Source organism: Cervus elaphus, chromosome 30, assembly GCF_910594005.1.
Source record: "Cervus elaphus chromosome 30, mCerEla1.1, whole genome shotgun sequence".
Classification (NCBI taxonomy): domain Eukaryota; kingdom Metazoa; phylum Chordata; class Mammalia; order Artiodactyla; family Cervidae; genus Cervus; species Cervus elaphus.
In genome coordinates, this window is record NC_057844.1 from 49,968,071 (window position 1) to 49,991,904 (window position 23,834).

The following is a 23,834-nucleotide window of genomic DNA, read 5'->3' on the forward strand; positions in this document are numbered from 1 at the left end:
TGCCGTATGTATTTAGCTATGAAGCTAAGGCAGTGGATTTATTCATGGCAGATGGACCTGTGCGAAACACATGGAATATCTCCTGAGAAAGGTAACAGAGGGAGATGTTGAGATGATTTAGAAATATATTGAATGCTTTGCTTAAAACAGTCATATGATTAGATGATTTATTTTTTCTTGAGGAAGGCAGTAATTATATTCTTATAGATCTTCTAGAGATACAGCTTTTCTTGCTTGACTGAGTTTTGTAAAGAAATACATTTCCCCCTATCATTTAAATTCTCTTTGTTCTTTACAAAGCCATGCTAAAAATTCTAACCCCAGAGTTTCAGCCTTCCAAAAAGTTAGCTGGTGTTAAATGTGGGTGTGTTCAAATCATTGAAACTCAAGACAAAAACTTTGAGAATTAAAAAACTCCACCTCAAAACAAAACCCTGAAACACAGGCCAGATATTCTGACAGTGAAAAGAGCCATTGAACCAGAATAATATTTTACTATGGGTTGCATTCATGTGCATGAAATACAGTATGTGTAGAAAACATCAAGCAAGTTATTAACCATAAGACTTAACAGTCATCTTGGACCCCTAATGGTTTGTTAGTATTTTCTAAAGCAAGGTTTCTCAGCCTCGGCACTATTGACATTTGGGGCTGGGCAATTCTTTGTTGTAGGCATCTGTCCTGTGCATTGTAGAATGTTGAGCAACGTCACTGTGCCCTCCACCGCCCAATTATGACAATTAAAAATGACTCTTGACATTGCCAGTAACCCCTATAGGGTAAATTTATCCAGGTTGAGAACCATTCAGCTAAAGAATCAAGAAAGTAAACTCTACCCTTTTTACATGGGCTAGCTTGCTGGCTGCCTGTAGATCGAATTGATCTCACACTTGCCATTTCAGCTGAGGTTTCCCTTTGAGAGCAATGGTATCCTAGAACATTTTACTATGAATCATTTGTTTGTTTGAATGTTTCTGTCCATCAGTGGACTTAATAGAGAAATGCTCAGTATATCTAGGCTTGCATGAAAAATGTGGGCTCAGTTTGAACATCTTTGCTCCAAAGGGTTATTCTTTCAGGTTCCTTGAAGAGTAGGAATGTGTAAGGTTGACTATTGAGGCTGGGGAAAATTGTCTGCTCATTTAGGAACCATAGAATACAGCAAATGGCAAAGATGCCAGCTAGCTTAAGCTATTAGATGTGTCATTTTCTCCTGCCTTCATAATGGTTATTTCAAGAAATAAGACATATCTATGGGTCTGTTCTTTCCACCAATTTATTGGAAAGTTATTAGTGGTCCTTGTTCTTATACCTGCGTAACATTAGTTCTGATTCATTCATCTTCACTCACCTGTGCCTGGGTGTCAGCACGGTAGTACAGCCTAGTCTATGCCAAAGTCACTATTGAAACATCTAGTTATTCTCTTCCAGCTATAATATAAAATTCACCTGAGGAATCAGCTATAAAATTTAAATATTCTTATCCAGGTTTTATCATGTACTTTTCTAAAAACTACTCTCAAGCAATGACTTCTATATTTATCCCATTTAAAATAATTTTTAGTAAAATAAGCCCAAGAATTGGGAGAGAGGAGGCTTGTGAGACTCTGAGTCTGTGAGCTCTTTCTACAAATAAGACCAAAATGTGAGACCTTGAGACAGAGTATTTTCAGGAGAAAAAAGCTTTCTTCTGTTTCCTTTCTTTTTCCAAGTTGAAATAATGTAAAAAGTACAAATATAATTACTATGTCCATTTCAAGAGTGGTACTTTTCTGGTTAAGAGGGAGGAATACATTTTGTATGGTTGAAGAGACAGTACTCAAGGAATATTAGAATGTGACTTGGATGAGTAGCCAGTGTAAATATATACTTTGCTTGAAAGGTGGTTATTGAGGGTTGCTGTGTAGTAGGTCAAACCCAATTTGCATCTCAGAGGGAATATCTCCCTAGTTGGTAACAAGGACCATTGGTGAAAATATTTGGATGTTGATATATACAAAACACAGATAACAGGCTGCAGCCTGGGAAGAGAGGGGAAGATGGTGTGAAAGTGAAAGTCGCTCAGTCGTGTCCAACTCTTTCCGACCCCATGGACTGTAGCTTGCCAGACTCCTCTGTCCATGGAATTCTCGAGGCCAGAGTACTGGAGTGGGTAGCTGTTCCTTTCTCCAGGGGACATTCCCAACCCAGGGATTGAACCCAGGTCTCCCGAGATGCAGGTGGATTCTTTACCATCTGAGCCACCAGGGAAGCCAGTTTAAAATAACCATCTCCTGGTAATATCAGTAGTGTCTATTTTCTGGTCTTGAATTTTATTTGCTGATTTTGTAGATTTGTTGAAGGAGATCTTCCACCTAGTGAATTTGGGAAAGGCTTCCACCAAGCAAATTCTTTTTGATTCACTCATCCTTGCCAATTTGATTATTTAGCCGATAAGAGCAGCATTCATGCTGAGCTAATTCTAATTGCCACAATCCCCATTTTTAAATGAATAAGGGTAAATAAGAGGATCCCCTGTAACCCTCTTTCCTCCACTCTTAGTTTTTACACAGATGATAAATAACGAAGGCTAGATGTTTCTATGAATTGCCATTTCTTGCCTATTACTGTACTGGAACAACTGCATATATGTTGGATCAGACCTTGGGGTTTTATTGAGTTAAAAGATTTTTTACTTTCATTTCCTAATAGAGACAGTGAAGGTTAAACTATATCAATAAACCTGACTAAAACTGCTCAGTTGTAGTCTCATGATTAAATCTACTTTAAAAATATGTTTTTATTTCAAAGGGAAGTTGAACTGCTGTTCCAAGCTGTGTGATTATGTCTCAAACACCAGTATTTAAACTGTTCTTATTTTACTAGCATGCCAGCCTCACTATTTTCTTTAAAAACAAAACACCAATAACACAAACATAAAGTATACCATAATGTTACCATTTTTATTTTACTGTTACACTTATACAAGAAATCAGCATAAATGTTAGCTATTTACTGAAAATAAGATCACTGTGTGCCTTTAAAATGATATTTTCTGTGGTTGTATTTTAATGTAAATATTTTTTTCTAATGTATCCTTTACTGGAATTTCTCTGGATCACCATTGGTATTTTGAAATGGTTTGAGGTTATCCAATTATCAGGTCTGAGGAAACAAACTGTATTGGATGTCTTCAAGGTAACAAATATTAGATATTAAATATCCAAATGCCTTGGGGATTCCTGGGTGGCACAAGCATCTCCCTGCAGTGAAGGAGACTTGGGTTTGATCCCTGGATCAGGAAGATTCACCTGGAGAAGGGAATGGCTGCCCACTCCAGTATTCTTGCCTGGAGAATCCCATGGACAGAGAAGCCTGGTGAGCTACAGCCCATGGGGTTGCAAAGAGTCAGACACAACTGAGAGACTAACACTTTCACGTTTTTCACTTTTTATCCAGATGCCTTAATACCTCCATGTAAATGGCATGTAATTAAGTCAGTGATGATTTTGAGTTAGTTAGAAAGTATTTTTAGGAGATTTCCTTAAGGTTCCTTGTCACCCTACTTCTCTCCAACTCCTAGTTGAAGATAAATGTCACCAAGAGTAGAAACTTTGAAACTTAGTGTCAGCATTGAAGTTGGTTACCATGCCCTCATAATGATGCAGCTCTGTAAGTCAGGAAACTCCGGTTTTCTTTCCAGCCATAATCTCTTAGTCATGGCATTGGCACGAGTTTAGGAACACTTCCCTAGAGTTCCAAAACTTTCTTGTTTTTAAATCTAAGATGAACATTTATGTGCCAACTTTCAGCCTTGAGGGCAACTTTTTTCAAACCATTAATGAATTAGAATTCCTAAATCAACACTGTAATTAACTTGTAGAGTTTTAAAAAAATTGATTCAGAGTAAGATTATGTCATACGTGACAGTTTTATTCAGATACAAAACACTTTGAACATTTCTCTTTAGGCACCTTTTAAACATAGACATTGGAATGGGAAGAGCAAATGACAATAAGAACTGGAACCCAGGTGTAAGACTGGTATCAGGGCATTGGTTACTTGATGGGGTTTAGGCCCATGACTATCCCTCCTTTCCTCAAAGTACTTACTGAACACCTACTCTGTGCCAGCACTATTCTAGGAACTTGAGACACAGCTACAAATATTCCCTAGCAACATCATATAAAAGATGAATGAAGGGATGGTTTGTGATTATTTAACAAGAAGGAAGATCATCACTAGAAGCCAGCCTTGGCCACCATAAACAAATGTTCTAAAGCAACAGGTCACTGAACTGGTCCCATGGGAGGGGGGTCCAGGAGACTCACTAGAGGTCATGAAATAGCCCATGATGGGTTTTGTTTGACCATCACAGTTTCTGCTTGTTTTTAAAATTTAAACCAACATCTGCATACCTTCAGATTTTAGATAAAATCCTCAGTCTCTGGTTTTTCAATGAATCTGGTAACAGGAGGCTTGCATTTCCCCAAGGCAATCTTTATATGGAGTATCCTGTAGACAGGATAAGAGTCTCTGGTTTCCTTCTTCTCTTTTGGCATCTCCTTGCCATTATGCCTATTTTACTCATTTATATTTTGCTTATTCATATTGCCATCCTTTTCCTTTCAGATATCTGTCTTAATTCCTGCAATGTGTCTGTTGTTGTGGCCTCCGTAGAGTTGATGGAAAAGCAGACAAGATAATGATGTCTGTAGGCAAAATCTTAAATAGTTGAGGAAAAATGCTCAATTTTAAGGACCAGGATGTAAGTCCATGTAAACTTGGATGGAGGTTTCTGGCAGCTTGCCTTGGAGCTTATACTTGCCCTATTTTTATTTTTTAAAAAAATGTGGGATGAAAACATGGGAAATTTATTTAGTCTAGTTTATAGATGTTGGAGCAATAAGACATAGATCATGTACTGGGTATAAAAATCTAAAACTAAAACAATTCAGATGGGTCTCAGTCTTCAAAGGGATATTTTGTCAGGAATATATTTCAACTATTTTAGTTGAAAAAAATCAGTCATAAATCCAGTGATTTTATCTACAAATAGAATCATGCATTTTATGCTTTTATCCATGACACCTCACTAATCGTGTCACATGATTTTCAATTCAGATTCTTTGTATCCACCTCATTTTTATTCTAAATTAGACTAGCCTCCTGATCTGTTAAAATTCACAGATCATCTTCCTGTGAACTGTGATGTCATTGTCAACTGGCTGTTGCCATTGTATTGGGTTGGCCAGAAAGTTTGTTCGGTCTTTCTGTAAGATTGTTTGGGAAAGCCTGAATGAACTTCTTGGCCAACACGTGATCTCAGTTTTGTTCCTGTTGTTCAGTCACTAAGTCGTGTCTGACTCTTTTGTGACCCTGTGGACCCTAACCTGCCAGCCTCCTCTGTCCATGGAGTTCTTTAGGCAAGAATACTGGAGTGGATTGCCATTTCCTTCTCCAGGGGATCTTCATTGACTCCCATGATCTCGGTTAGCTGACAGTATGCCATAGATGCCACAATACAAAGTAGCCATGGCCTGTAGCAAGAGAAATTAGATAATTTCTATTCACTGATCACTTCCTCAGTGCTAGAAACTGTGCCGATCATATGTCTACTTCCTCACTCCATCCTTACAGTCACTCTGTTATCCTCATTTTACCAGATGACCGTTATTAATGACCTTTCAAGTGATGGCCTCTGGTCATAATTAGCCACACTTGGAGTCTTGTTTTGAGTTGCAGATGCTTCATGCTGAGAAGGGAGGACATAGCACACAGGAACCTATCTTTAAGGAGGCATGGTAGTTGTAGGCAGACCGGCTCCCAGAGGTGTTCACAGCCTAGTCCATTGCATCTGTGAATACACTGCAAGACGAGGCGGGGATTAGGGTGAAATTGGGATTGCAAGAGAGGAGCCCGGATTAGCCGGGGGTAGGGGGAGCAGTGTAGTCACCAGGATCCTTTAAGTGGAATGTGGAGTGAGAACTAGATAGATGGTCGTGGAAGAGAGTCTTAGCCCAGTGCTTCTGGTTTTGAAGATGGAGGAAGTGGGCTTCAGAAAGGAAAAGAAAATAATTTTCTCCCAGAGCTTCTAGAAGGAACACAGCCCTGCTGACACCTTGATTTTAGTCCAGTGAGACTGATTCTGAGTTTCTAGTCTCTGCTATTGTTAAATCATAGAGTTGTCTTGTTGTAAGCCATTAAATTATGGTAATTTGTCACAGCATTAGTGGGAACTTAATACAGTGGTTAAGAGCATGGACTTAAGTTGAACCGCTTGGTTTGAATCTCAACTGTACCACTTACTGGATGACCTAGGCAAGTCACATACCTCTTAAGCCTCAGTTTCACATGTGTGAAGTGGGAACAATAAGACATTGTAAGTGTCTTTTCACGAGAAGTTGAGGTTATTGGGGAAATAAGCTATTAGGGAAGGGCCAGTTGGGATAATAAGAGAACTGAAAAATGTCATGTGAGGGACCAGAGATGTTGAGGAAACCAGGGATATTTAATAAGAAGATGTGAGTTGGGGGGACCATGTGGAGTGTATGAGGCAGGAAAGCTCAAGGGCTCTTGTGGGGGAGGAAGATGAAAAGGTGAGATTTATAGTGCGTTATGTAGGCAGAGTTAGGATCAATATTTTACAATTATAGCAAGGAAGTCTTTGGGCTATTTTGACATAGAAATGACTTAAAGTGAGTCAGCCTAATGAAGCAGGGAGTCCCTGAGGCTGGAGAGACTTAAACAAGGGCTAATGATCCAGACACATCACCTGTAAGAGAGTCCCTGAAGCAGGTGGGGGCTGCTGCAGTGAAGGAATACCAATTCCCCAGCAACCTCTGAAGTGTTCCTGTGCAGTTTTTCTCAATTAAATGTGCTTTATTGATTTATACAATCTGTGTTTTAGTGTCATTATGACAGGGTTCTGTAAGCAATTACTTGTTTTGCTTGAAACGTACAACGTGGATAACTTGGGGACAGAAGTGTTTTCTTCTGTTCCTGTTTTGTCCCTCTTCCCTGCACCTCTGGCAGCTACCAGTCTGTTCTCTGACAGAACTTTTTTTTTTTTTTTTAATAAATCTAAATGTCTTTATTTTTTATTTGAAGGATACTTGCTTTACAGAATTGTGTTGGTTTCTGCCAAACATAAGCATGAATCAGCCGTAGGTGTAGATATATGTCTCCTCCCTCTTGAGCCTCCCTCCACCTTCCTCCCCATCCCACCCCTCGAGGTTGTTACAGAGCCCTGGTTTGAGTTCGCTGAGTCATATCGCAAATTCCCATTGGCTATCTATTTTACATATGGTAATGTAAGTTTCCATGTTATTCCCTCCATGCATCCCACCCTCTTCTTCCTCCCCTCCCACCCCATGTCCATAAGTCTGTTCTCTATTTCTGTGTCTCCATTGCTGCCCTGCAAATAATTTCATCAGTACCATCTTTCTAGATTCCATACATATGTGTTAGTATATGTTATTTGTTTTTCTCTTTCTGACTTTCCTCATTCTGTATAATGGGCTTTAGGTTCATCCACCTCCTTAGAACTGACTCAACTGTGTTTCTTTTTATAACTGAGTCATATTCCATTGTGTATACATACCACAGCTTCTTTTTCCATTGATCTGTTGATGAACATCTAGGTTGCTTCCATGTTCTATTGTAAATAGTGCTGTGAACATTGAGATACACGTGTCTTTTTCAATTTTGGTTTCCTCAGGGTACATGCCTAGGAGTGGGATTGCTGGGTCACATGGTGGTTTTATTCTTAGACTTTTAAGGAATCTCCATTCTCTCTTCCATAGTGGCTGTATCAATTTGCATTCCCATCAACAGTGCAAGAGGGTTCCCTTTTCTCCACACCCTCTCCAGCATTTTTTGTTTGTAGACTTTTTGATGATGGCCTTTCTGATCATTGTGAGTTGATATCTCATTGTAGTTTTGATTTGCATTTTTCTAATAATGAGTGATGTTGAGCATCTTTTCATGTGTTTTTTATCCATCTGCATGTCTTCTTTGGAGAAATGTCTGTTTAGGTCTGTAAGCGAAAGAGCAAATTAGCCAAAATGGCATGGTCAGGCTCGCTTGCCTCATGGTTTCTCATTCTTGCCCCACGTTTTGTAAATAATTTTGTAAATAGTTATGTAGCAGCTGAGATCACTTATAGCACTGCATATGTGTGTCACAAGGTACTTGCTTGGCCACGGGCTGCTGTTGGTTGTCTTACCTACCCTAGGTTCTGCGAACAGTGGGCACAGTGTGAGTAGCGAGACAGTTGGTGCTGTGAGGAGGATGAACAGTAATGCAAGGTCTTTTTCTCACTTTTTAAGTGTTTTTTTTTTTTTTTTCCCCTCTGGTATTGACTTGTATGAACTGTTGGCAGAACTTCTTAAGTATCCATGTCAATATCTTTTTTTTTTTTTATGTAGTAGGTAAGTCTTAGAATTACTTCATTTTTGATGTAAAGTTTAGTTTGGATAATATGCAGGACTGTATCTTAATTCATGCTGCAGTTTGACAAAGCCTATTATTGCTCCTGTGTAGTTAATCATACCCTGAGTGGATTAAGCATTTCAATAACTAGCTTTTTACTGAAGCACTCAGCCCTCTCTTCCTCTAACCTGGTGCAGCCCTAACTTAGCATCTCTTAGTTCTGTCTCTCTCAGTCTGGCTTTGCTCCTGTTCTGCCAAGCAGTGCTGGAGCAAAATCCATTCACCAAGCTGCTGACATAGTTATCATAAATCATGTGGTCCCTCGGCAGTTCCTATTAAGCATTCCTGGTTGGGTCCTGTTTTCACATGTGACAAAACTACTTCTCTCCTTGTCCTCAGTTCCTTTCTTATCAGCAAATGACTGAGCCTTTTTCACTGTAGAGAAGTAAAGACCCAAGGAGAACTTAAAGACCAGCTGCTTGCTTACTTTACAAATAAGTATGGAAGCTGGATCTCTGTGTATTTGCCTACATGTTAGAGACATAAATTGTAGGTGTGCTATTTCACCGCTTACATTTATTAACAAAGCCATAAACTAGAGGATGAGTTTTCCATAACAATTTAAAAAAGCTTGGGCCAGCTGATCGAAATTTTGACTAAACTACTTTCTTAATGGAAACCATACTTAAAATGCAAATTTGGACATACTGTTGTCACTGTGCTTCTTGGGAGTTGCTTTAAAATAATTTTGATCATGATTAGGGGATCATAAAAATGGAATTCAGGCACTTTGGTGGCGGTCTAATGGTGATCTCTATAATCACTCGGTGATTCGTGTCCACACTAAGGAAAAACTTTGTTTTAGATCATATTTGGAAATTGCTTCCTTGTTATTTGCCAGAAAACTTGTCTACAAAGACTCTAATCACCTGGAGGAGTATCTTAGAATATGGAATCTGATTCAGAGCTGGGGTGGAGATACAGCACTTCTGCATTTCTAACAGGTTCCCAAGTGATGCCAAGGCTTATGGTTTGTGGACCTCATGTTGAGTATCTACAGTCTAGGTCAGCTCTTCTTCAATTTGTTGTTGCCTCAGCATCACTTGACTTCCCTGGTGCCTCAGACAGTAAAGACTCTGCCTGCAGTGCGAGAACTGGGTTTGATCCCTGGGTTGGGAAGATCCCCTGGAGAAAGAAATGGCAATCCACTCCAGTATTCTTGCCTGGAGAATCCCATGGACAGAGGAGCCTGTTGGGTTACGGTTCATAGGGTCACAAAGAGTCAGACACAACTGTAGGCGACTTAGCACAGCATAACTCGAGGGATTACTTTCTGCCTGCCTGTCTGGTGATTCTGACATGACTGATAGGAGACTGCTATTCTAAAGCATAGACTTTAGAATTAATACATTTCACTTTCCAGCAATGGTTACAACTTCTTCTTGGCACATACCTGATAACATTCTGGCATTGTTAACAAGTGCCAGAAATGAACAAGCTGATTCTAAAGTTCAGATGTAAATGCTAATATACCTTTTTATTTTATTTATGTATTTTTATTGTAGCATAGTTGGTTTACAACGTTGCCTTAGTTTCAGGCGTACAGCAAAGTGAATCAGTTAATACATATACACGTATCCACATTTTTTTAGATTCTTTTCTCATATAGGCCATTGCAGAGTATTGGGTAGAGTTTGCAGAAGCACCTTTTACACCATGATTTATGGTGGTGAAATTCCCATAACATAAAATTAGTCATTTTAACGCGACCAGTTCAGTGGTGTTTAGTACGTTCACAGTGTTGTGCAACCACCAAAACTTTCCATTACTCTCTTACTCTTTAATTATTTTTTCTCCATTTCACCCTCCCTCCTCTCTACCCCCAGAAACCAATAGTCTGCATCCTATCTCTGTTCTGTTTTGGCTCTATCAATTCTGGCTACCTGGTATAAATGGACCATGTGATCTTTGTGTGTCTAGCTTCTTTGGTTTATTTATTTAGTGCAGTATTCAGGAGGTTCACCCACTCTATAGCATGTGTAAGTACTTTATTTTTTTTTTTTTATGTCTGAATAATCCATTGTATGGATGTATCGCAATGTGTTTATCCATCTATCTGTTAGTTGACGGTTTAGCTTGTTTCCACCTTCTGACTCTTGTGACTACTGCTGCTATCAATGTGTATGTACATATACTGTACTTGTTTGAAAATCAGTTCTTTAGGGTATGTACCAAGGGAGAAATGATCTTTTAATGGGGAGGAGTGTGAGTGAGGAGTGGAGGTATGGGATGAAGAGGAAGACAGTAAAATAACAAAATATTGACTGATAAGAACTTGCTAAAATATGATTAATTCAACTCTGGGCTCCTGACATGCTCCCCAAGCTGCCATTATCTCTGATAAAAGAATGTGGGAACCTACTTAGATGACATGAGAATATGTTACTGGATAAATGCTTTTGGAAAATGGGATGAAAGGCTATAAGGGGAAGTGTTACAAAGTCCTATGATACCTTTGGATCTGCTGTTAGAAAATTTATGTTGGCCTCATGTTACTTTCTTATAACTCTTTTCAGGATTTATAATGGAGTTAGAGAGGAATTTGATCTCCTTTGATTTGATCTGATCTATAGACTCTATAGAAGTGGGTAACTGTGTTTGTGTTTAAGCCAGGAAAATGCTAGAAGGAAGTAGAACATGGTCCTACCTTTGGGTCCAGGAGAAAAGGCATGAGACCTGCTTTTCTCTCTCATCTCCCTTCAGAAACAGAGCAATGGAGGGTCCTAAATTGGAGGGTTGGGAGATGGTAGCTTTGGGAGGGCTGATGGGAAACTCAAATCGAAGACAAGACTATCTGCTGGCACCAAGAAGGGGAGATTTTGGATGATTCTTGCTCTGTAGTAAATGGCTAATCTTCAGTTCAGTTCAGTCACGCAGTCATGTCGGACTCTTTGCAACCCCATGGACTGCAGCACGCCAGGCTTCCCTGTCCATCACCAACTCCTGGAGTTCACTCAAACTCTTGTCCGTTGAGTCAGTGATGCCATCCAACCATCTCATCCTCTGTTGTCCCCTTCTCCTCCTGCCTTCCGTCTTTCCCAGCATCAGGGTCTTTTCAAATGAGTCAGTTCTCTGCATCAGGCTAATCTTCAGTTTCACTTATTTACTCCTTAAACTCCTGGAGTTTATGTTGACTGAGGATTCTTCATTTGATGGTCAGAGTCTTTGGATAGTTTCATTCTTGCCTTGTTGAAACTATTTGTAGCTCCATATGACTATATGACTCTTTCATCTTGAAACTCTCTCTTTCTTTCTTTTTTCTGGCTGCACTGCATGTGGGGTCTTAGTTCCCTGACCAAGGATTGAACCCATGCCCCTTGCAGTGGAAGCACAGAATTTTAACCACTGGATGGCTAGGGAAGTCCTTTCTTCCCTTCTTTTCCGTGATGCTGTTTATTTCTACTTTTCCTCTGATTTCTCTGATTGCTATTTTTCTTTTCCTTTTTTTAAACTGTTTTAAAAATATTGGTGTCTGACTGTGAATCCTTCATTTGCTTTGCTTTTCCTAAGATGGCTCATTCATATCCTTAATTTCAGCTACTACTAATGTGTGCTTGATTTCCCCAAGCCATGTTTTAAGCTCAAAACTTCCCATGACCTCCAAACCCAATTTATTATTAGCTGGGAGTCTTGATATGGATATCTCAAACTCACCATCTTTAAAACAGTTTATCTTTCTAAGGCCTTCTCTTCCTGATTATAGTAAAATGTGGGAGAGAAAATGAGAGCAGAATGGTAAACATGAGTGGCCACAGGAATTGCTGGTTTTGAGAATTATCAGGCTCTTTATGTTATAAATCATGATTTTTTTTTTTCCAGAAAAAATTAGGAAATGAATTTCAGCAAAGATCAAATTCAGAAAACTGGTGGGAAAATAAGGTAATCTAAAGTGAAGCCGAGAGAGAGTGTGGCTGTTAAATCCTTTAAGATCTTAGGAAGATCCTACATGGAGCCTTGGAAATCTGTCCAGTCTAGCAGCAGGACTTCTAAGAAGCTTAAGGGGTGGTGTCCCTTAGTCATCTCGACAGACCAAGGTAGAAAAGGGCTTGTCTTGTAAGGATTTGTGGTTGTGCGCTTTTGACTAATGGAGCGAAGTCCAATAAGATTCACAGAAGACATATAGTATTTTTGACGGAATTGTATTTGCAGGAACTTTACAAACTTAGAAGGGGACAAAGGGCTACAAAATACAGGGACCTTTGGTCCCCCAAACTTCTACAGTCAGGGAGCAGACTGAGAAAGTTCTATCTGGCAAACATAAGCTACTTTCCAAGGAAAGGGAAAGATAATTTTTAAGGTGGAACCAAGTGTCCAGAGAGTGAAGCAAAAAAACCATGAAGGAAATATTCCATGGCCTTGAATTCTAAGGAAGGACTGCCAACCTATGCTTTGCAGGATTTCAGAATTTCTGTGGATCCGTGTGCCTTTCATTTTGGCACACATTGAACTAGAGAGTTTACTGGTTATCCTCCACCTGTCCCACCATTGTGTGTTGGGTGTGTGGGGCAGTAACTGTTGCTTTAGTTTCCTGGCATTCAAGTTGAGAGAACTGTATTCAAGGGCTGTTTTGAAGGAACCACACCTGAGGAGCCTCCTTCATACCTGGATCTGATTTGTATGATGAGATTCTGGACTCTGAGGTCACCTTATCAAAGGATGAGAATTTTTAGGTCCTTGAGAGGGAGTTGGTGTATTTGCATGTGAGAGGAACTTGAATCTTGGGGCCAGAACGTGAGCTATGTTATCAAATCCACAAGATGGTCTCTGGTGATTCTCACCACCTGCTATTGATGTCCTTGTATAGTTCTTCCTACCTTGAATAGGGCTGACCTATGTAACCTAGACAGCATATTAAAAAGCAGAGACATTACTTTGCCGACAAAGGTCTATCTAGTCTAAGCTATGGTTTTTCCAGTGGTCGTGTATAGATGTGAGAGTTGGACCATAAAGAAAGCTGAGCACTGAAGAATTGATGCTTTTGAACTGTAGTGTTGGAGAAGACTCTTGAGAGTCCCTTGGACTGCAAGGAGATCCAACCAGTCCATCCTAAAGGAAATCAGTCCTGAATATTCATTGGAAGGACTGATGCTGAAGCTGAAACTCTAATACTTTGGCCACCCAGTGCAAAGAACTGACTCATTGGAAAAGATCCCGATGCTGGGAAAGACTGAAGGCAGGAAGAGATGGGGACGACGAGGATGAGATGGTTGGATAGCATCACTGACTTGATGGACATGAGTTTGAGCAAGCTGCAGCAGTTGGTAATGGACAGGGAAGCCTGGTGTGCTGCAGTCCATGGGGTCGCAAAGAGTTGGAAACGACTGAGCAACTGAATTGAACTGATGTAACCTGCTCTGAAGGATAAGGAGTTCGATCATGAAAACCTGCAGCTTCCCTCTTGCTTTCTCTGGGATCACTCAGTCAAGCAACTCTGTGGAGGTTTCCATTTGGTTTAGAGCTGAGGCTCCCTGTCAACAGCCAGCCTTGACTTACCACCTTGGAAGTGGCTCCTTCAAGCCCCAGAAGGTGTTCAGTTGTTTGTAGCCCCAGCTGACCTCCAAGCCAGAACCATGCAACGTAGTGTTAGTTGCTCAGTCACGTCGACTCTTTGTGACCCCATGGACTGTAGCCCACCAGGCTCCTCTGTCCTTGCTGGGATTCTCCAGGCAAGAATACTGAAGTGGGTTGCCATGCCCTCCTCCAGGGGATCTTTCCAAGCCAGGGATGAAACCCATGTCTCTTGTGTCTCCTGCATTGGCAGGTGGATTCTTTACCTTTTGAGCCATCAGGGAAGCAACTTAAGCCACCCAGCAACTTAAGCCACCCCCAAATTCCTGACCTTCAAAAACTGTGAAATCACAAATGTCTGTGGTTTTAAGCTGCTAAGTTTTAGGATAATCTGCTGTGAAGCAGTAGATAACGAATAGAGGTATTACAGTGGACTCATAGAAACCTAGGAATCTTGGTAAATTTTTGTAGCTTCATCATCTTGCCTGCCTCAGGCTTCCCAGGTGGCTCAGTGGGTTCGGAACCTGCCTGTGATGCAGGAGATGCAGGAGATATGGGTTCGATTCCTGGGTCAGGAAGATCCCCTACAGGAGGAGAGGGCAACCCACTCCAGTATTCTTGCCTGGAGAATCGCATGGACAGAGGAGCCTATTGGGCTGCAGTCCATAGCTTGCAAAGAGTCAGACACAACTGAAGTGACTGAGTGTGCCTCCTGCCTCAGTTGTTAGTGAGTACCACTCCTAATTCATTAATCCCTCATTTGCCTGGATTCCCTTCACCCGACATCTGTTATGACTGCTGTTATCATTGATTCAAGATTAAGGGGGTGGAAAAGGGATTGCAGAGCATAATGAAAATCTTCAGAAAAATAACCTTTTCTGTTTATATACTGTCTGGTTTTATTCATGTCATAGAAAAATTTTAAACTAAGGGGAGCTATTGCAGATTTTCAGGGATCATTTATTTGTTTCTATTTTTGTGAAGCTACTTTGGGTCCTCATAGGGTAGGAATTGCAGTTATTTAGTTCAGGCTTTTGATTTGAGATTTTTATGCAAGTTAGGCTGTGAGGTATTTGCCTGCACGATTGGGCTGGGGAGAGGTGGGCTTCCCTCCCCCTGTAAGAGAGGTGTTTTCCTTGGTAATGGGTTGGATGCATGCTCCGTGGTTCAGTCATGTCTGTCTTTGTGACCCCATGAACTGTGGCCCACCAGGCTTCTCTGTCCATGAGGTTTACCAGGCAAGAATACTGGAGTGGGTTGCCATTCGATTCTTCAGGGGATCATCCTAACCCAGGGATCAAACTCATCTCTCCTACATCTCCTGCAGTGGCAGGAAGATTTTTTACCACTGAGCCACCTGGAAAGCCCTTGGTGTACTGGGTTACAGACCCACAACTCACTCATTTCACAGATGAAGTGAATGGGGCCAGAAAGATTGACTAACGTTTCCGGAAGCCACACAGTTGGTGAGTGGCAGAGCTAACTTGTTGCGCTGGCTACCAGTTCAATGAGATAAGATTCGTTTTAGGCTTGCCCTTTGTTTTAACTTTCATTTATGTTTACTAGTTTCAAGGGAAAATGATTCCACTAAATAATGACTAAATCCTTCTCTTTTAATATGTTGAGCTGGGTGTGGCTTCTTGATGTTTCAACAAACATGAAAATTTTATTTAATAATTTTGTCTCTCCCCTTAGGCAACTCTCTGCCTAGGTCCTTTGAAATTACACAAACTAAATTACCAGTGGGCTCAAGTCCAGCAAGCACGATTTAGGTTACAATTCTGATCTTCGTACAACCTGTTCCTGCTGCATAGGCCATTTGAGACTTTGTTCATAAAATTTTTTTTTTAAAACTTGAGCATCATTGAGCTGTTTAAAAGGTTCTGCTTTTTAATGTAAAGGCTTTACTTAGAATCAGAATTTGGTCATGTTTATTTTGTGTTTTTTCTTTGTCTCCAGTGAAATATAGTCCCTTTTGTTTTTAAGTGGTTTATTTCTAAATACTTGGATGGGGTTTTGAGATGTGTGTGGCTTTATCTGTTTTTATCATTCTGTACATATTTGTCAACTGGATGAATGCTATTATATTTTTATAAAATATGTGAAGAATTGGTTTGGCTGTCAGCTCAATGCATTTACTTCCAATTTAACTTTTTTTTAAAAATAACATTCAGAAGCAAATTGAATTTGTGGGAAGACTCCAAATGGATTATTTTTCCTTTTTGAAGTGAGATTTACTTCTGTAGGGGCTTCCCTGTGTGCCTCAGATGGTGAAGAATCTGCCTGCGATGCAGGAGAGCTGGGTTCGATTCCTGGGTTGGGACGCTCCCCTGGAGAAGGGACTGACCACCCACTCCAGTATTCTTGTCTGGGGAATTCCATGGATAGAGGAACCTGGCAGGCTACAGTTCGTAGGGTCACAAAGAGTCAGACACGACTGAGCAACTAACACCCCCCCGCCCCCAAATCATTTGTTCTTGTCTGCTTCTCTGAGGATCAGTTTTAGAACCATTAATTTGAATTGTTTGGTAATTAGGTTGTATAGGTTTTAAAAGTTATGTGAATGTAACATAATAATCACTTTTGCCCCCTTGGTATGTTGCCAGTACATTACTATTAACACCCCGGCCCCCTCCCGCCCCGACCCCTGCCAAAGTCAGATTGAATGCCTTCCATTGAGCTGTTCAACTTTTGAATTGAGTTCCTTTAATCTTTGACCTCTTATTTAAAATGAATCATGGATTGCCGCCTTCAGCTAAGACATTCATGATGCCTTTTACTGATAATACACTAGAATAATTTCCTGCCATTACAAACAGGTTTTTTTTTTTTTTTTTTAATATTGTCCCTGAGTTCCCTAACAGCACTGCTTTCCTCTGCCATATGTTTGTTCCCCTTTCCCTAAATCCCCTCACTCTTCAAGAATCCGAGCTATTGAATTTAGCATCTTCGCTGTCCTCCATTTCCCTGTCTCTGATCCCCCCTCCTCTGCCATCCTGGCCTGCCTTCCCAACATGGGAAAGAGTAACTGCCTGTCTCCACGTGGCAGCTCCTCTTGGGAGCTGCCTCCCTTCCAGGTCTCTCCTAACCACCTGTCAGCGAGGGCAGCGAGCTCTCCGGAGGCCAATCTCTTGCTGCCTGAGAGCCTAACAAATCCTAGGTGGAGAGTCCCATGGCCGCAGCCCAAGTTCAACCCCATCAAGGGTTTTCTTTCTCGACGCAGAGTACAGACAGAAGCTCCAGCCAGTTCTGCTCGACCAGCGCGTGTCCCTGTTAGTGTGGGTGCGGCCGTTGACGTGAACGAGAAGCCTGGGTCTGTGAATGGAGGATTTGAGTTTTGAAATTAGATAGGAGGGCCACCGAGATTTTCAGGTTGTGGAGGCAACTCCTGAGGCAGGTGCAGGGCGTGAGGCGGGGCCACACCCCCACCCTGCGGCTCAGCCAATGAACACTGGGCTTCTCCCGGGTCCTAGAGTGCGGTTGCCCTGTCTGTCAAGAGCCGGCTCAGCAACCAAACCCAGATTCCAGGTGTGGTATTCCACAGTCGTTCTGTAATTTGTAATCATAGAAACAGAATGTTCCTCCTCTCCCTTCCTCCCTGCCAACAGTTTCTGGGTGGGTGAATGTCAGTAGCTGGAGTTATTTTTAAAGAGGAGAGGTGAAGCTTGTCGTGCAAAGCTGGGAAGAGGGCGTTTGTTTGCAGAGCAACCTGACATCAAAGTGTAGATTACTGCCCAGTGGCCAGGCACTTGTCCTCTCCCAGGTAATGTTTAACGTGCCAGTCACAAAGATCACAGGGACGGCATATGCCTGGCATCAGAGAACGCTGCCGTTTATGCTCTGGAAAACTGAAAGGCTGTACATGCCCACAGATTAGTATTATTATTTTATTTTAAATACGTGAATGCATTGGTCTTTCTTCCTCCTTTTTTTTTTTTTTGCCAGCTGTAATTGGACTTTGACGCTGGGAAGTTATATCATAAAAATTGGTAACCTTTGTCTGAGAGAGAGCTCAGCTAAGCAGTCACTTTCCACTTCTTTTCACAGGATAATATAAACGTTTTTTTGAAAGCTTGTGAACAGATTGGATTGAAAGAAGCCCAGCTTTTCCATCCTGGGGATCTACAGGATTTATCAAATCGAGTCACTGTCAAGTAAGTTTCACTGGTTTGTTATATGTTTTTTTTTTTTTTTCCTTTAAACTTAGGGCTTGTAGCTGGTGTGAATAATTTTTGAGAGTTCTGCTTACTGGAAAATCATCTCCTTGTCTTCTTCTGTTTGTATTCCAAAACAGACTATTTAAGAAATAGCTTTGTGAGTGTGAAGCTGTTCTGTAATTGAGACCATGATATGTTATTATTTTAAATCTCATATTAACTGAAATGGTGGTTTATATTTTAATGCCTGTCCAACATGGTTGTGTTTGGTTGCTAAGGGTGAGGAGGCTTATTATATGTATAAAGAAAATGGAGAGGTTATAGTCTAGCTTACAGAGTGAAAATAATTATTTGAAATTAAGACATAATTGCTAACATAAAAATGAGAGTGGGATAGTGAGAAAAGAGACAATATTTGGAAAGCAGCAGTGCCTGGGACCAACATGCAACACTAATGACTTTTGTCATTTGTGCCTGATTTCTAAAAATGAACTGTTTTTTTTTTTTTTTTCACTTTTTTAATAGTATGGATGAGAAAGTGAAAGTGGGGGTGTGTGTGAAAACGTGCACAGGTGTTTGTGTTGTGTTTTAGATGGAAAATGCTGTTTATGTGTGAGTATATGGTTTCAGGAAATCTGGTGTTAAACTCTTGTAAGATTTTTTTCTTATAAATCTAAATTTGCTTTCAGTGAATCAGAATAAGCTTGTGTTACTAGATAAATGTGACAGGAAAATGATTTAATTCTCTAATAATGACTTCCTCCTTATCGTGGCTCTTAAACCTCATTAGCATTTTTTCCAAGGGGAAAAACAAACACCTTTATTCTATCTATAGAAATCATAGAAATGGAAAAATTAGCTTTTACCAATTCAGAGACTGAGTTTGAATGGTTAGTAGCCCTGTTGTGAGCACTTTAAAGTTATTAAAAAACTGTCTGTAAAATCTTAAATATGGCCAATTTTTTCCCTAGTATATATTGTCTCTTAGCAATATAAGCTAAAATTCCTGGTAGGATTAATCTTTTAAAAGCAGCCATATATTTTTTAAATGAACAAGCCATTTTGCATCTGTGTGCTTCTAGTTCTGTTGATTAAGCCTTTCTAAACGGCACAGCAGTGATAATGTACGAGGCAGGGAAGAGTCTGTCAGCATTTCTGACTGACTGGAAGACTGTGGAGAGATCCTGAGTTTCATCGTCAAACTGGCAGGTTTACTTCTGCAGTACTTGAGGTCATGTTTAATTTCCGTGAACAATAGCTATATAGATGAATTTATTTTTCCTAATCGCCATTCTGTCATAACACCTATCAGATGGGCAAAGACATTTTTGATTCTGAAAGTGTTTTTCTTCAGTTGTTGCTGTCCATGAAGAAGAAATGTCTCTCCCTCTCAAAATCATACTGTTTTGAACCTCTGTAGCCAGTGTTCAAGTAGACTGCGGGACTAAGTCAGACACGTTTGTTGGCTTCTAATTTCAAAAGTGCCCTGAGCAAGACTTGCCTGCAGCCTGTCTCATGAGACGCCACCTCTAAAGTGTTAAGGCAAAATCAGTATCTGGGCTCGGCCTTCAGTGAAATTAAATTACTGACAAGCTGAAACCGAGAGGTCACAAAGTTACAGCCGTAGTAGGAAGTATGCAGCACAACTCGTTTCAGTGGCAACCGCACGTCCATAAAAGCAAGAGGTGTCCAAGGAGTCCTAGGGAGAAGGCCTGTGTGAGGACCTCGGCTCTAAACCGAGAGCATCGCCCCTGATCGTGCCGTGTTGTTGGACCCAAGAGCACAAGGGTCAGCCGCGGGGCTGCTGCAAAGGAAGCGAAGGGTGGAGGCCTGCGGAAGCGGGCAAATGGCTCATCTAAACTGCTGGTCAGAGCTCCTGTGCCCTGAGATAGCATTTGTATAAAAGGAAGCAGGTGTGAAGGAAAGCAAAAAATTCCTTACGAAGTAGTAGTTAATGCGTTTCTCTTTAGTTTCAGTTCTTATGTAACGTGGCAGCTTCTGTAGGTCAAAGATCTTGTCCTATGCTGACTGTAGGTTAAAGGACTTGGTGTTGGTCAGACCATTGCTGCTCAACTGGGGGCATTTTTGGTCCCCAGGGGACGTTTGATGATGTTTGGACTTCTGATGGCTCAGATGGTAAAGAAGCCGCCTGCAATGCAGGAGACCTGGATTCGATCCCAGGGTTGGGAAGATCCCCTGGAGGGGCGCAGGGCAACCCACTTGAGTGTTCTTGTCTGGAGAATCCCATGGACAGAGGAGCCTGGCAGGCTACAGCCCATAAAGTCAGAAAGAGTCAGACACGACTGAGCAGCTAGGGATAGCACAGGGGATACTTCTGGTTGTTACAGCTATGAAGGGGGTGCTGCTGCCATTTAAAGGGTCAGAGATGCTGCTAAAAACCCTTTAGTTAACAAGACCGCCCCCATAACAAAGAATTTCTGATCCCAAATATCAGTAGTCCTGAGGTTGAGAGGCCCTGAATTAGAATTTGTAGATTTCCACTCTGCCAGCAAGGTAATTGTGCAGCAGGAAGGATAAACTTTATTTCAACTCAGCTGAAATATTACTTTACTTATGAATATAATGACACACATTTCTGTGTTAGTATGTTTGTTTATTTAAAGGAAAGTTTTGTTGTAATTGGATCATGCAGTACTTGGACATTAGCTTGCTCTTCTGCATACATTAAAATTAACAAAAATGTGGCAAACTGTTTATTATTTTAAATGCTCTATCAAAATTCAACCCCTAAGATACTGTATTCACAGTTCACAGACCTGTTGTTGGTCTTGCTGCAAGTATAATCTAAGATACATGTTTCCAGGACATACTGAGGGCAGATAGGAAAGGACAGTTCATACCTACATATTGGCAAGGGTGAGGTTTCTTTTTTTTGTTGTTAGTGGACAATAGTGATTAACAGCATAGATGATGTACAGAGCCTGGGAGAGTTGTGTGTTGTAAGAATGAGTGGCAGGAACAGAAGCAATTAATTTAAAGACTCATTGCTGTTAAATAACTTCACTTCAATAATCTGAACCTAACTACAAATCTTGTTTTCCCATAATTTGAGATTTACTGTTTAATTTGTAATAATTCTCACTAGTCAAACAAGCTATGGTACTCTCTATATTTCTTTAATCATACTCATCAATCTTCTAATTGAATTATCTTATTCAAAGGAAGTAATAGTTTAAATTTTCCAAATATGTTGGAATTACTCCACTTATTTTGGGACAACATATATGCAAAAGTCAGTTGATACTTTAAATTTTGAAGTTACTGACTTGGATGGATAGGGTCTGTCTTCACTTCTTTTTCTTCCCAAAAGTATAGTAGGCAAACTGATGACTTAGCCTCCATGATGGTAGATGGAGGTTGAACCTGTCCTAGCTGAGATGTATAGTGAGGCCATGAAATTTAGCTTCTCCACCAATGATTAACTGCGTTGTATTATTAACCATTTCCAAGCTATCCATAGTGAACTTAGAAGCACACATAATCTGCAGAGAAGAGAGGGTGTGACTCCGACAGAGCCGTCTCTGCACAATTTCTATAAAAGTCCTATAGGAGGGCAAGCACAGTGACGGGAGGCATGCTACCCACACTGGAGAGCGCCTACAGCAGATGTCCCGGTCTGTGTGGTAGCATCTGGACATTAAGAGCCGAAGAGCGATCACTCGTTGTGGAAAGCACCTCAACACAGTAGCCCCGACGTCCTAGATTGTAGGAACTGAAGCTGGCAGAAAGGTAGGGCTGAACATTAAAGGTTTGAATTTTGTGCCTAGCAATTCAACTCAAACTAACTCCTGTACTTAAACCATTGGTCTAACCAAATTCTATATTGAGTTTTTTTAAACTGAGAATTGGAACAGATTATAAACATTTTTTTTTCTTTCCGCCCCCTTACCATTCCAATCCAGTTTTTCACACTTCCTTAGATACATTCTGTTCATAATACAGTTAGAAGATGGTGATGCTTTGGAACATAATATTTTAGTCATGCAAAAAAAAAGTATATTTTAGTACACACTCTTATTTAGGACATTGATATGTTAGGTCTAAAATGTGACTTGAAATGTTACTGAGTTTTTTTGTTTAAAGACCTGTTTATCAAGTGGAGGGTGGAGAAATCAAGAATCTGTTATTTTTACACGTGCTAGTTGCCAAAGGAACAGTAGCTGGAAGCAAGATTAGTGTTAGCATATTTCCCTTGTGAAAATAAAGGAGGCTCAGAATGATATTTTAGGGATTTAACTGTTCTCTAAAGCTTCAAAAGGGTGCTTGATTTTGCAGCAATACTGTAAAGTCATGTCTTAGGAATCAAGTTCCCAGATGTCTCTCTTTTACAGTCTGCCAAATTGGACTTGAGATGAATGTGTATGTGTATTTATTTAAAGTTTTTATTCATGTAAGTAAAAATATACCTACTTTGAATTGTGAAATTTTCATCTTTTTCTGATTTAAACCTGGTTTTACTAGTTTTTTGGGGCTGTGTCTTTCAAATGAGTTTCTCAATGTCTTAATCTATTTAAAAAAAAAAAAACAAAAACAAAAAGGAAAAAAGCGACCTTAATGGTATCCAAACTTGGATCTGTAACTTGAGCATGGAGACTTCCACCTGTCAGTTCATGTCACTATTTAAAAATGTTCCCTCTATTCCTACCAAGTAGTGAGAATAAAACAGAAAGGAAGTTTATTGCAGTGCACACACCTCTATCCCATTCATTCTGTGGTGTTAGGTAGTGTCTGAAAGGGGGACATTGATTCTTTTGGATTGCCAAGGTCCTATTTAAGGCTAGTAGCAAAAATATATAGTCACATTTTCAAATGATCTTCAATTGCAAAGTTTGAATATCTAAGATTCTGATTAGCCACAAAGATGGTGCTGGGTTATGAGTTGCAGGGGCAAACTGTAGAATAACTGAAGTTTTATCTGGTATTTGTTTCTCTCCATTTCTAGTTCTTAATTTATTCCTTTGATAGATCAACATGTCTTCTGGATTTCAACTCTCCTCCCTCAGCTCCTCACTCCCTCAAATCCAGGAAGCCATGGAGCTTGATTCTGTCTTGGCTTGCTGTGTGAGACTTTATGCTATAGAATTTTATGGCTAGGATCTTTATCTTCAAAAGTAACCCATCCTAAATTCATGGCTCCAAAGAATCTCACTTGGTAGCTCATCTTGATTAGCAGTTGTCTTGAGTCAGTTCATGGGAGGATGGTCAAATTTGCTTCTGCAATCAGATCACATTTGTTTTATAACCTGGTCCTCCAAAGGGTTAGACCAAAGATATATTTTTGTTGAAGAGATTCTTCTTTCACCTAATTATCTGTAGGACTGCCTGTATTGAATTAATGTTTACAGATACATGCACTGTAATATCTGTAGTCCTGTTAGTCATTTTTGAAAATGAGAACTTCACCAGTCACTAGAGATGTTAAGCATGTGTTTCCCCAAGTTTTCGTGCTATAATCTGGTCTGATTTAACTGATTATTGGAGTGAAGCATGTGCGTGTAAGGTACATGTGCTTACACTGTTTCTGGAGCTACAGAGGAGAAAGTAGCAGTTAACCCAGTAAGGGGAAATTTTGGTTTCATTCACTTGCACTGATGCTGTATCTTCTCTGTGGCCGGTACCTGTGTGCATGCTCAGTCGCTCAGTCCTGTCTGAGTCTGTGTGACCCCATGGGCTGTA

At 40.4% G+C, this 23,834-nt stretch overlaps 1 protein-coding gene across 19 annotated transcripts in view; it reads left to right on the forward strand.

The window, feature by feature from the left end:
• The window catches only part of LMO7 (LIM domain 7), a 212,411-nt gene that overhangs the window by 92,459 nt on the left and 96,118 nt on the right, over window positions 1-23,834 (forward strand). For 18 of the 19 annotated variants that reach the window (XM_043892157.1, XM_043892166.1, XM_043892173.1 and 15 more), the window contains one exon: window positions 18,028-18,134. In XM_043892157.1, coding sequence (XP_043748092.1) covers window positions 18,028-18,134 — 107 coding nt within the window. Of the gene's footprint in view, window positions 1-17,595; window positions 17,744-18,027; window positions 18,135-23,834 lie in introns of those variants that run through there. The other variant, XM_043892171.1, reaches the window with a different exon arrangement.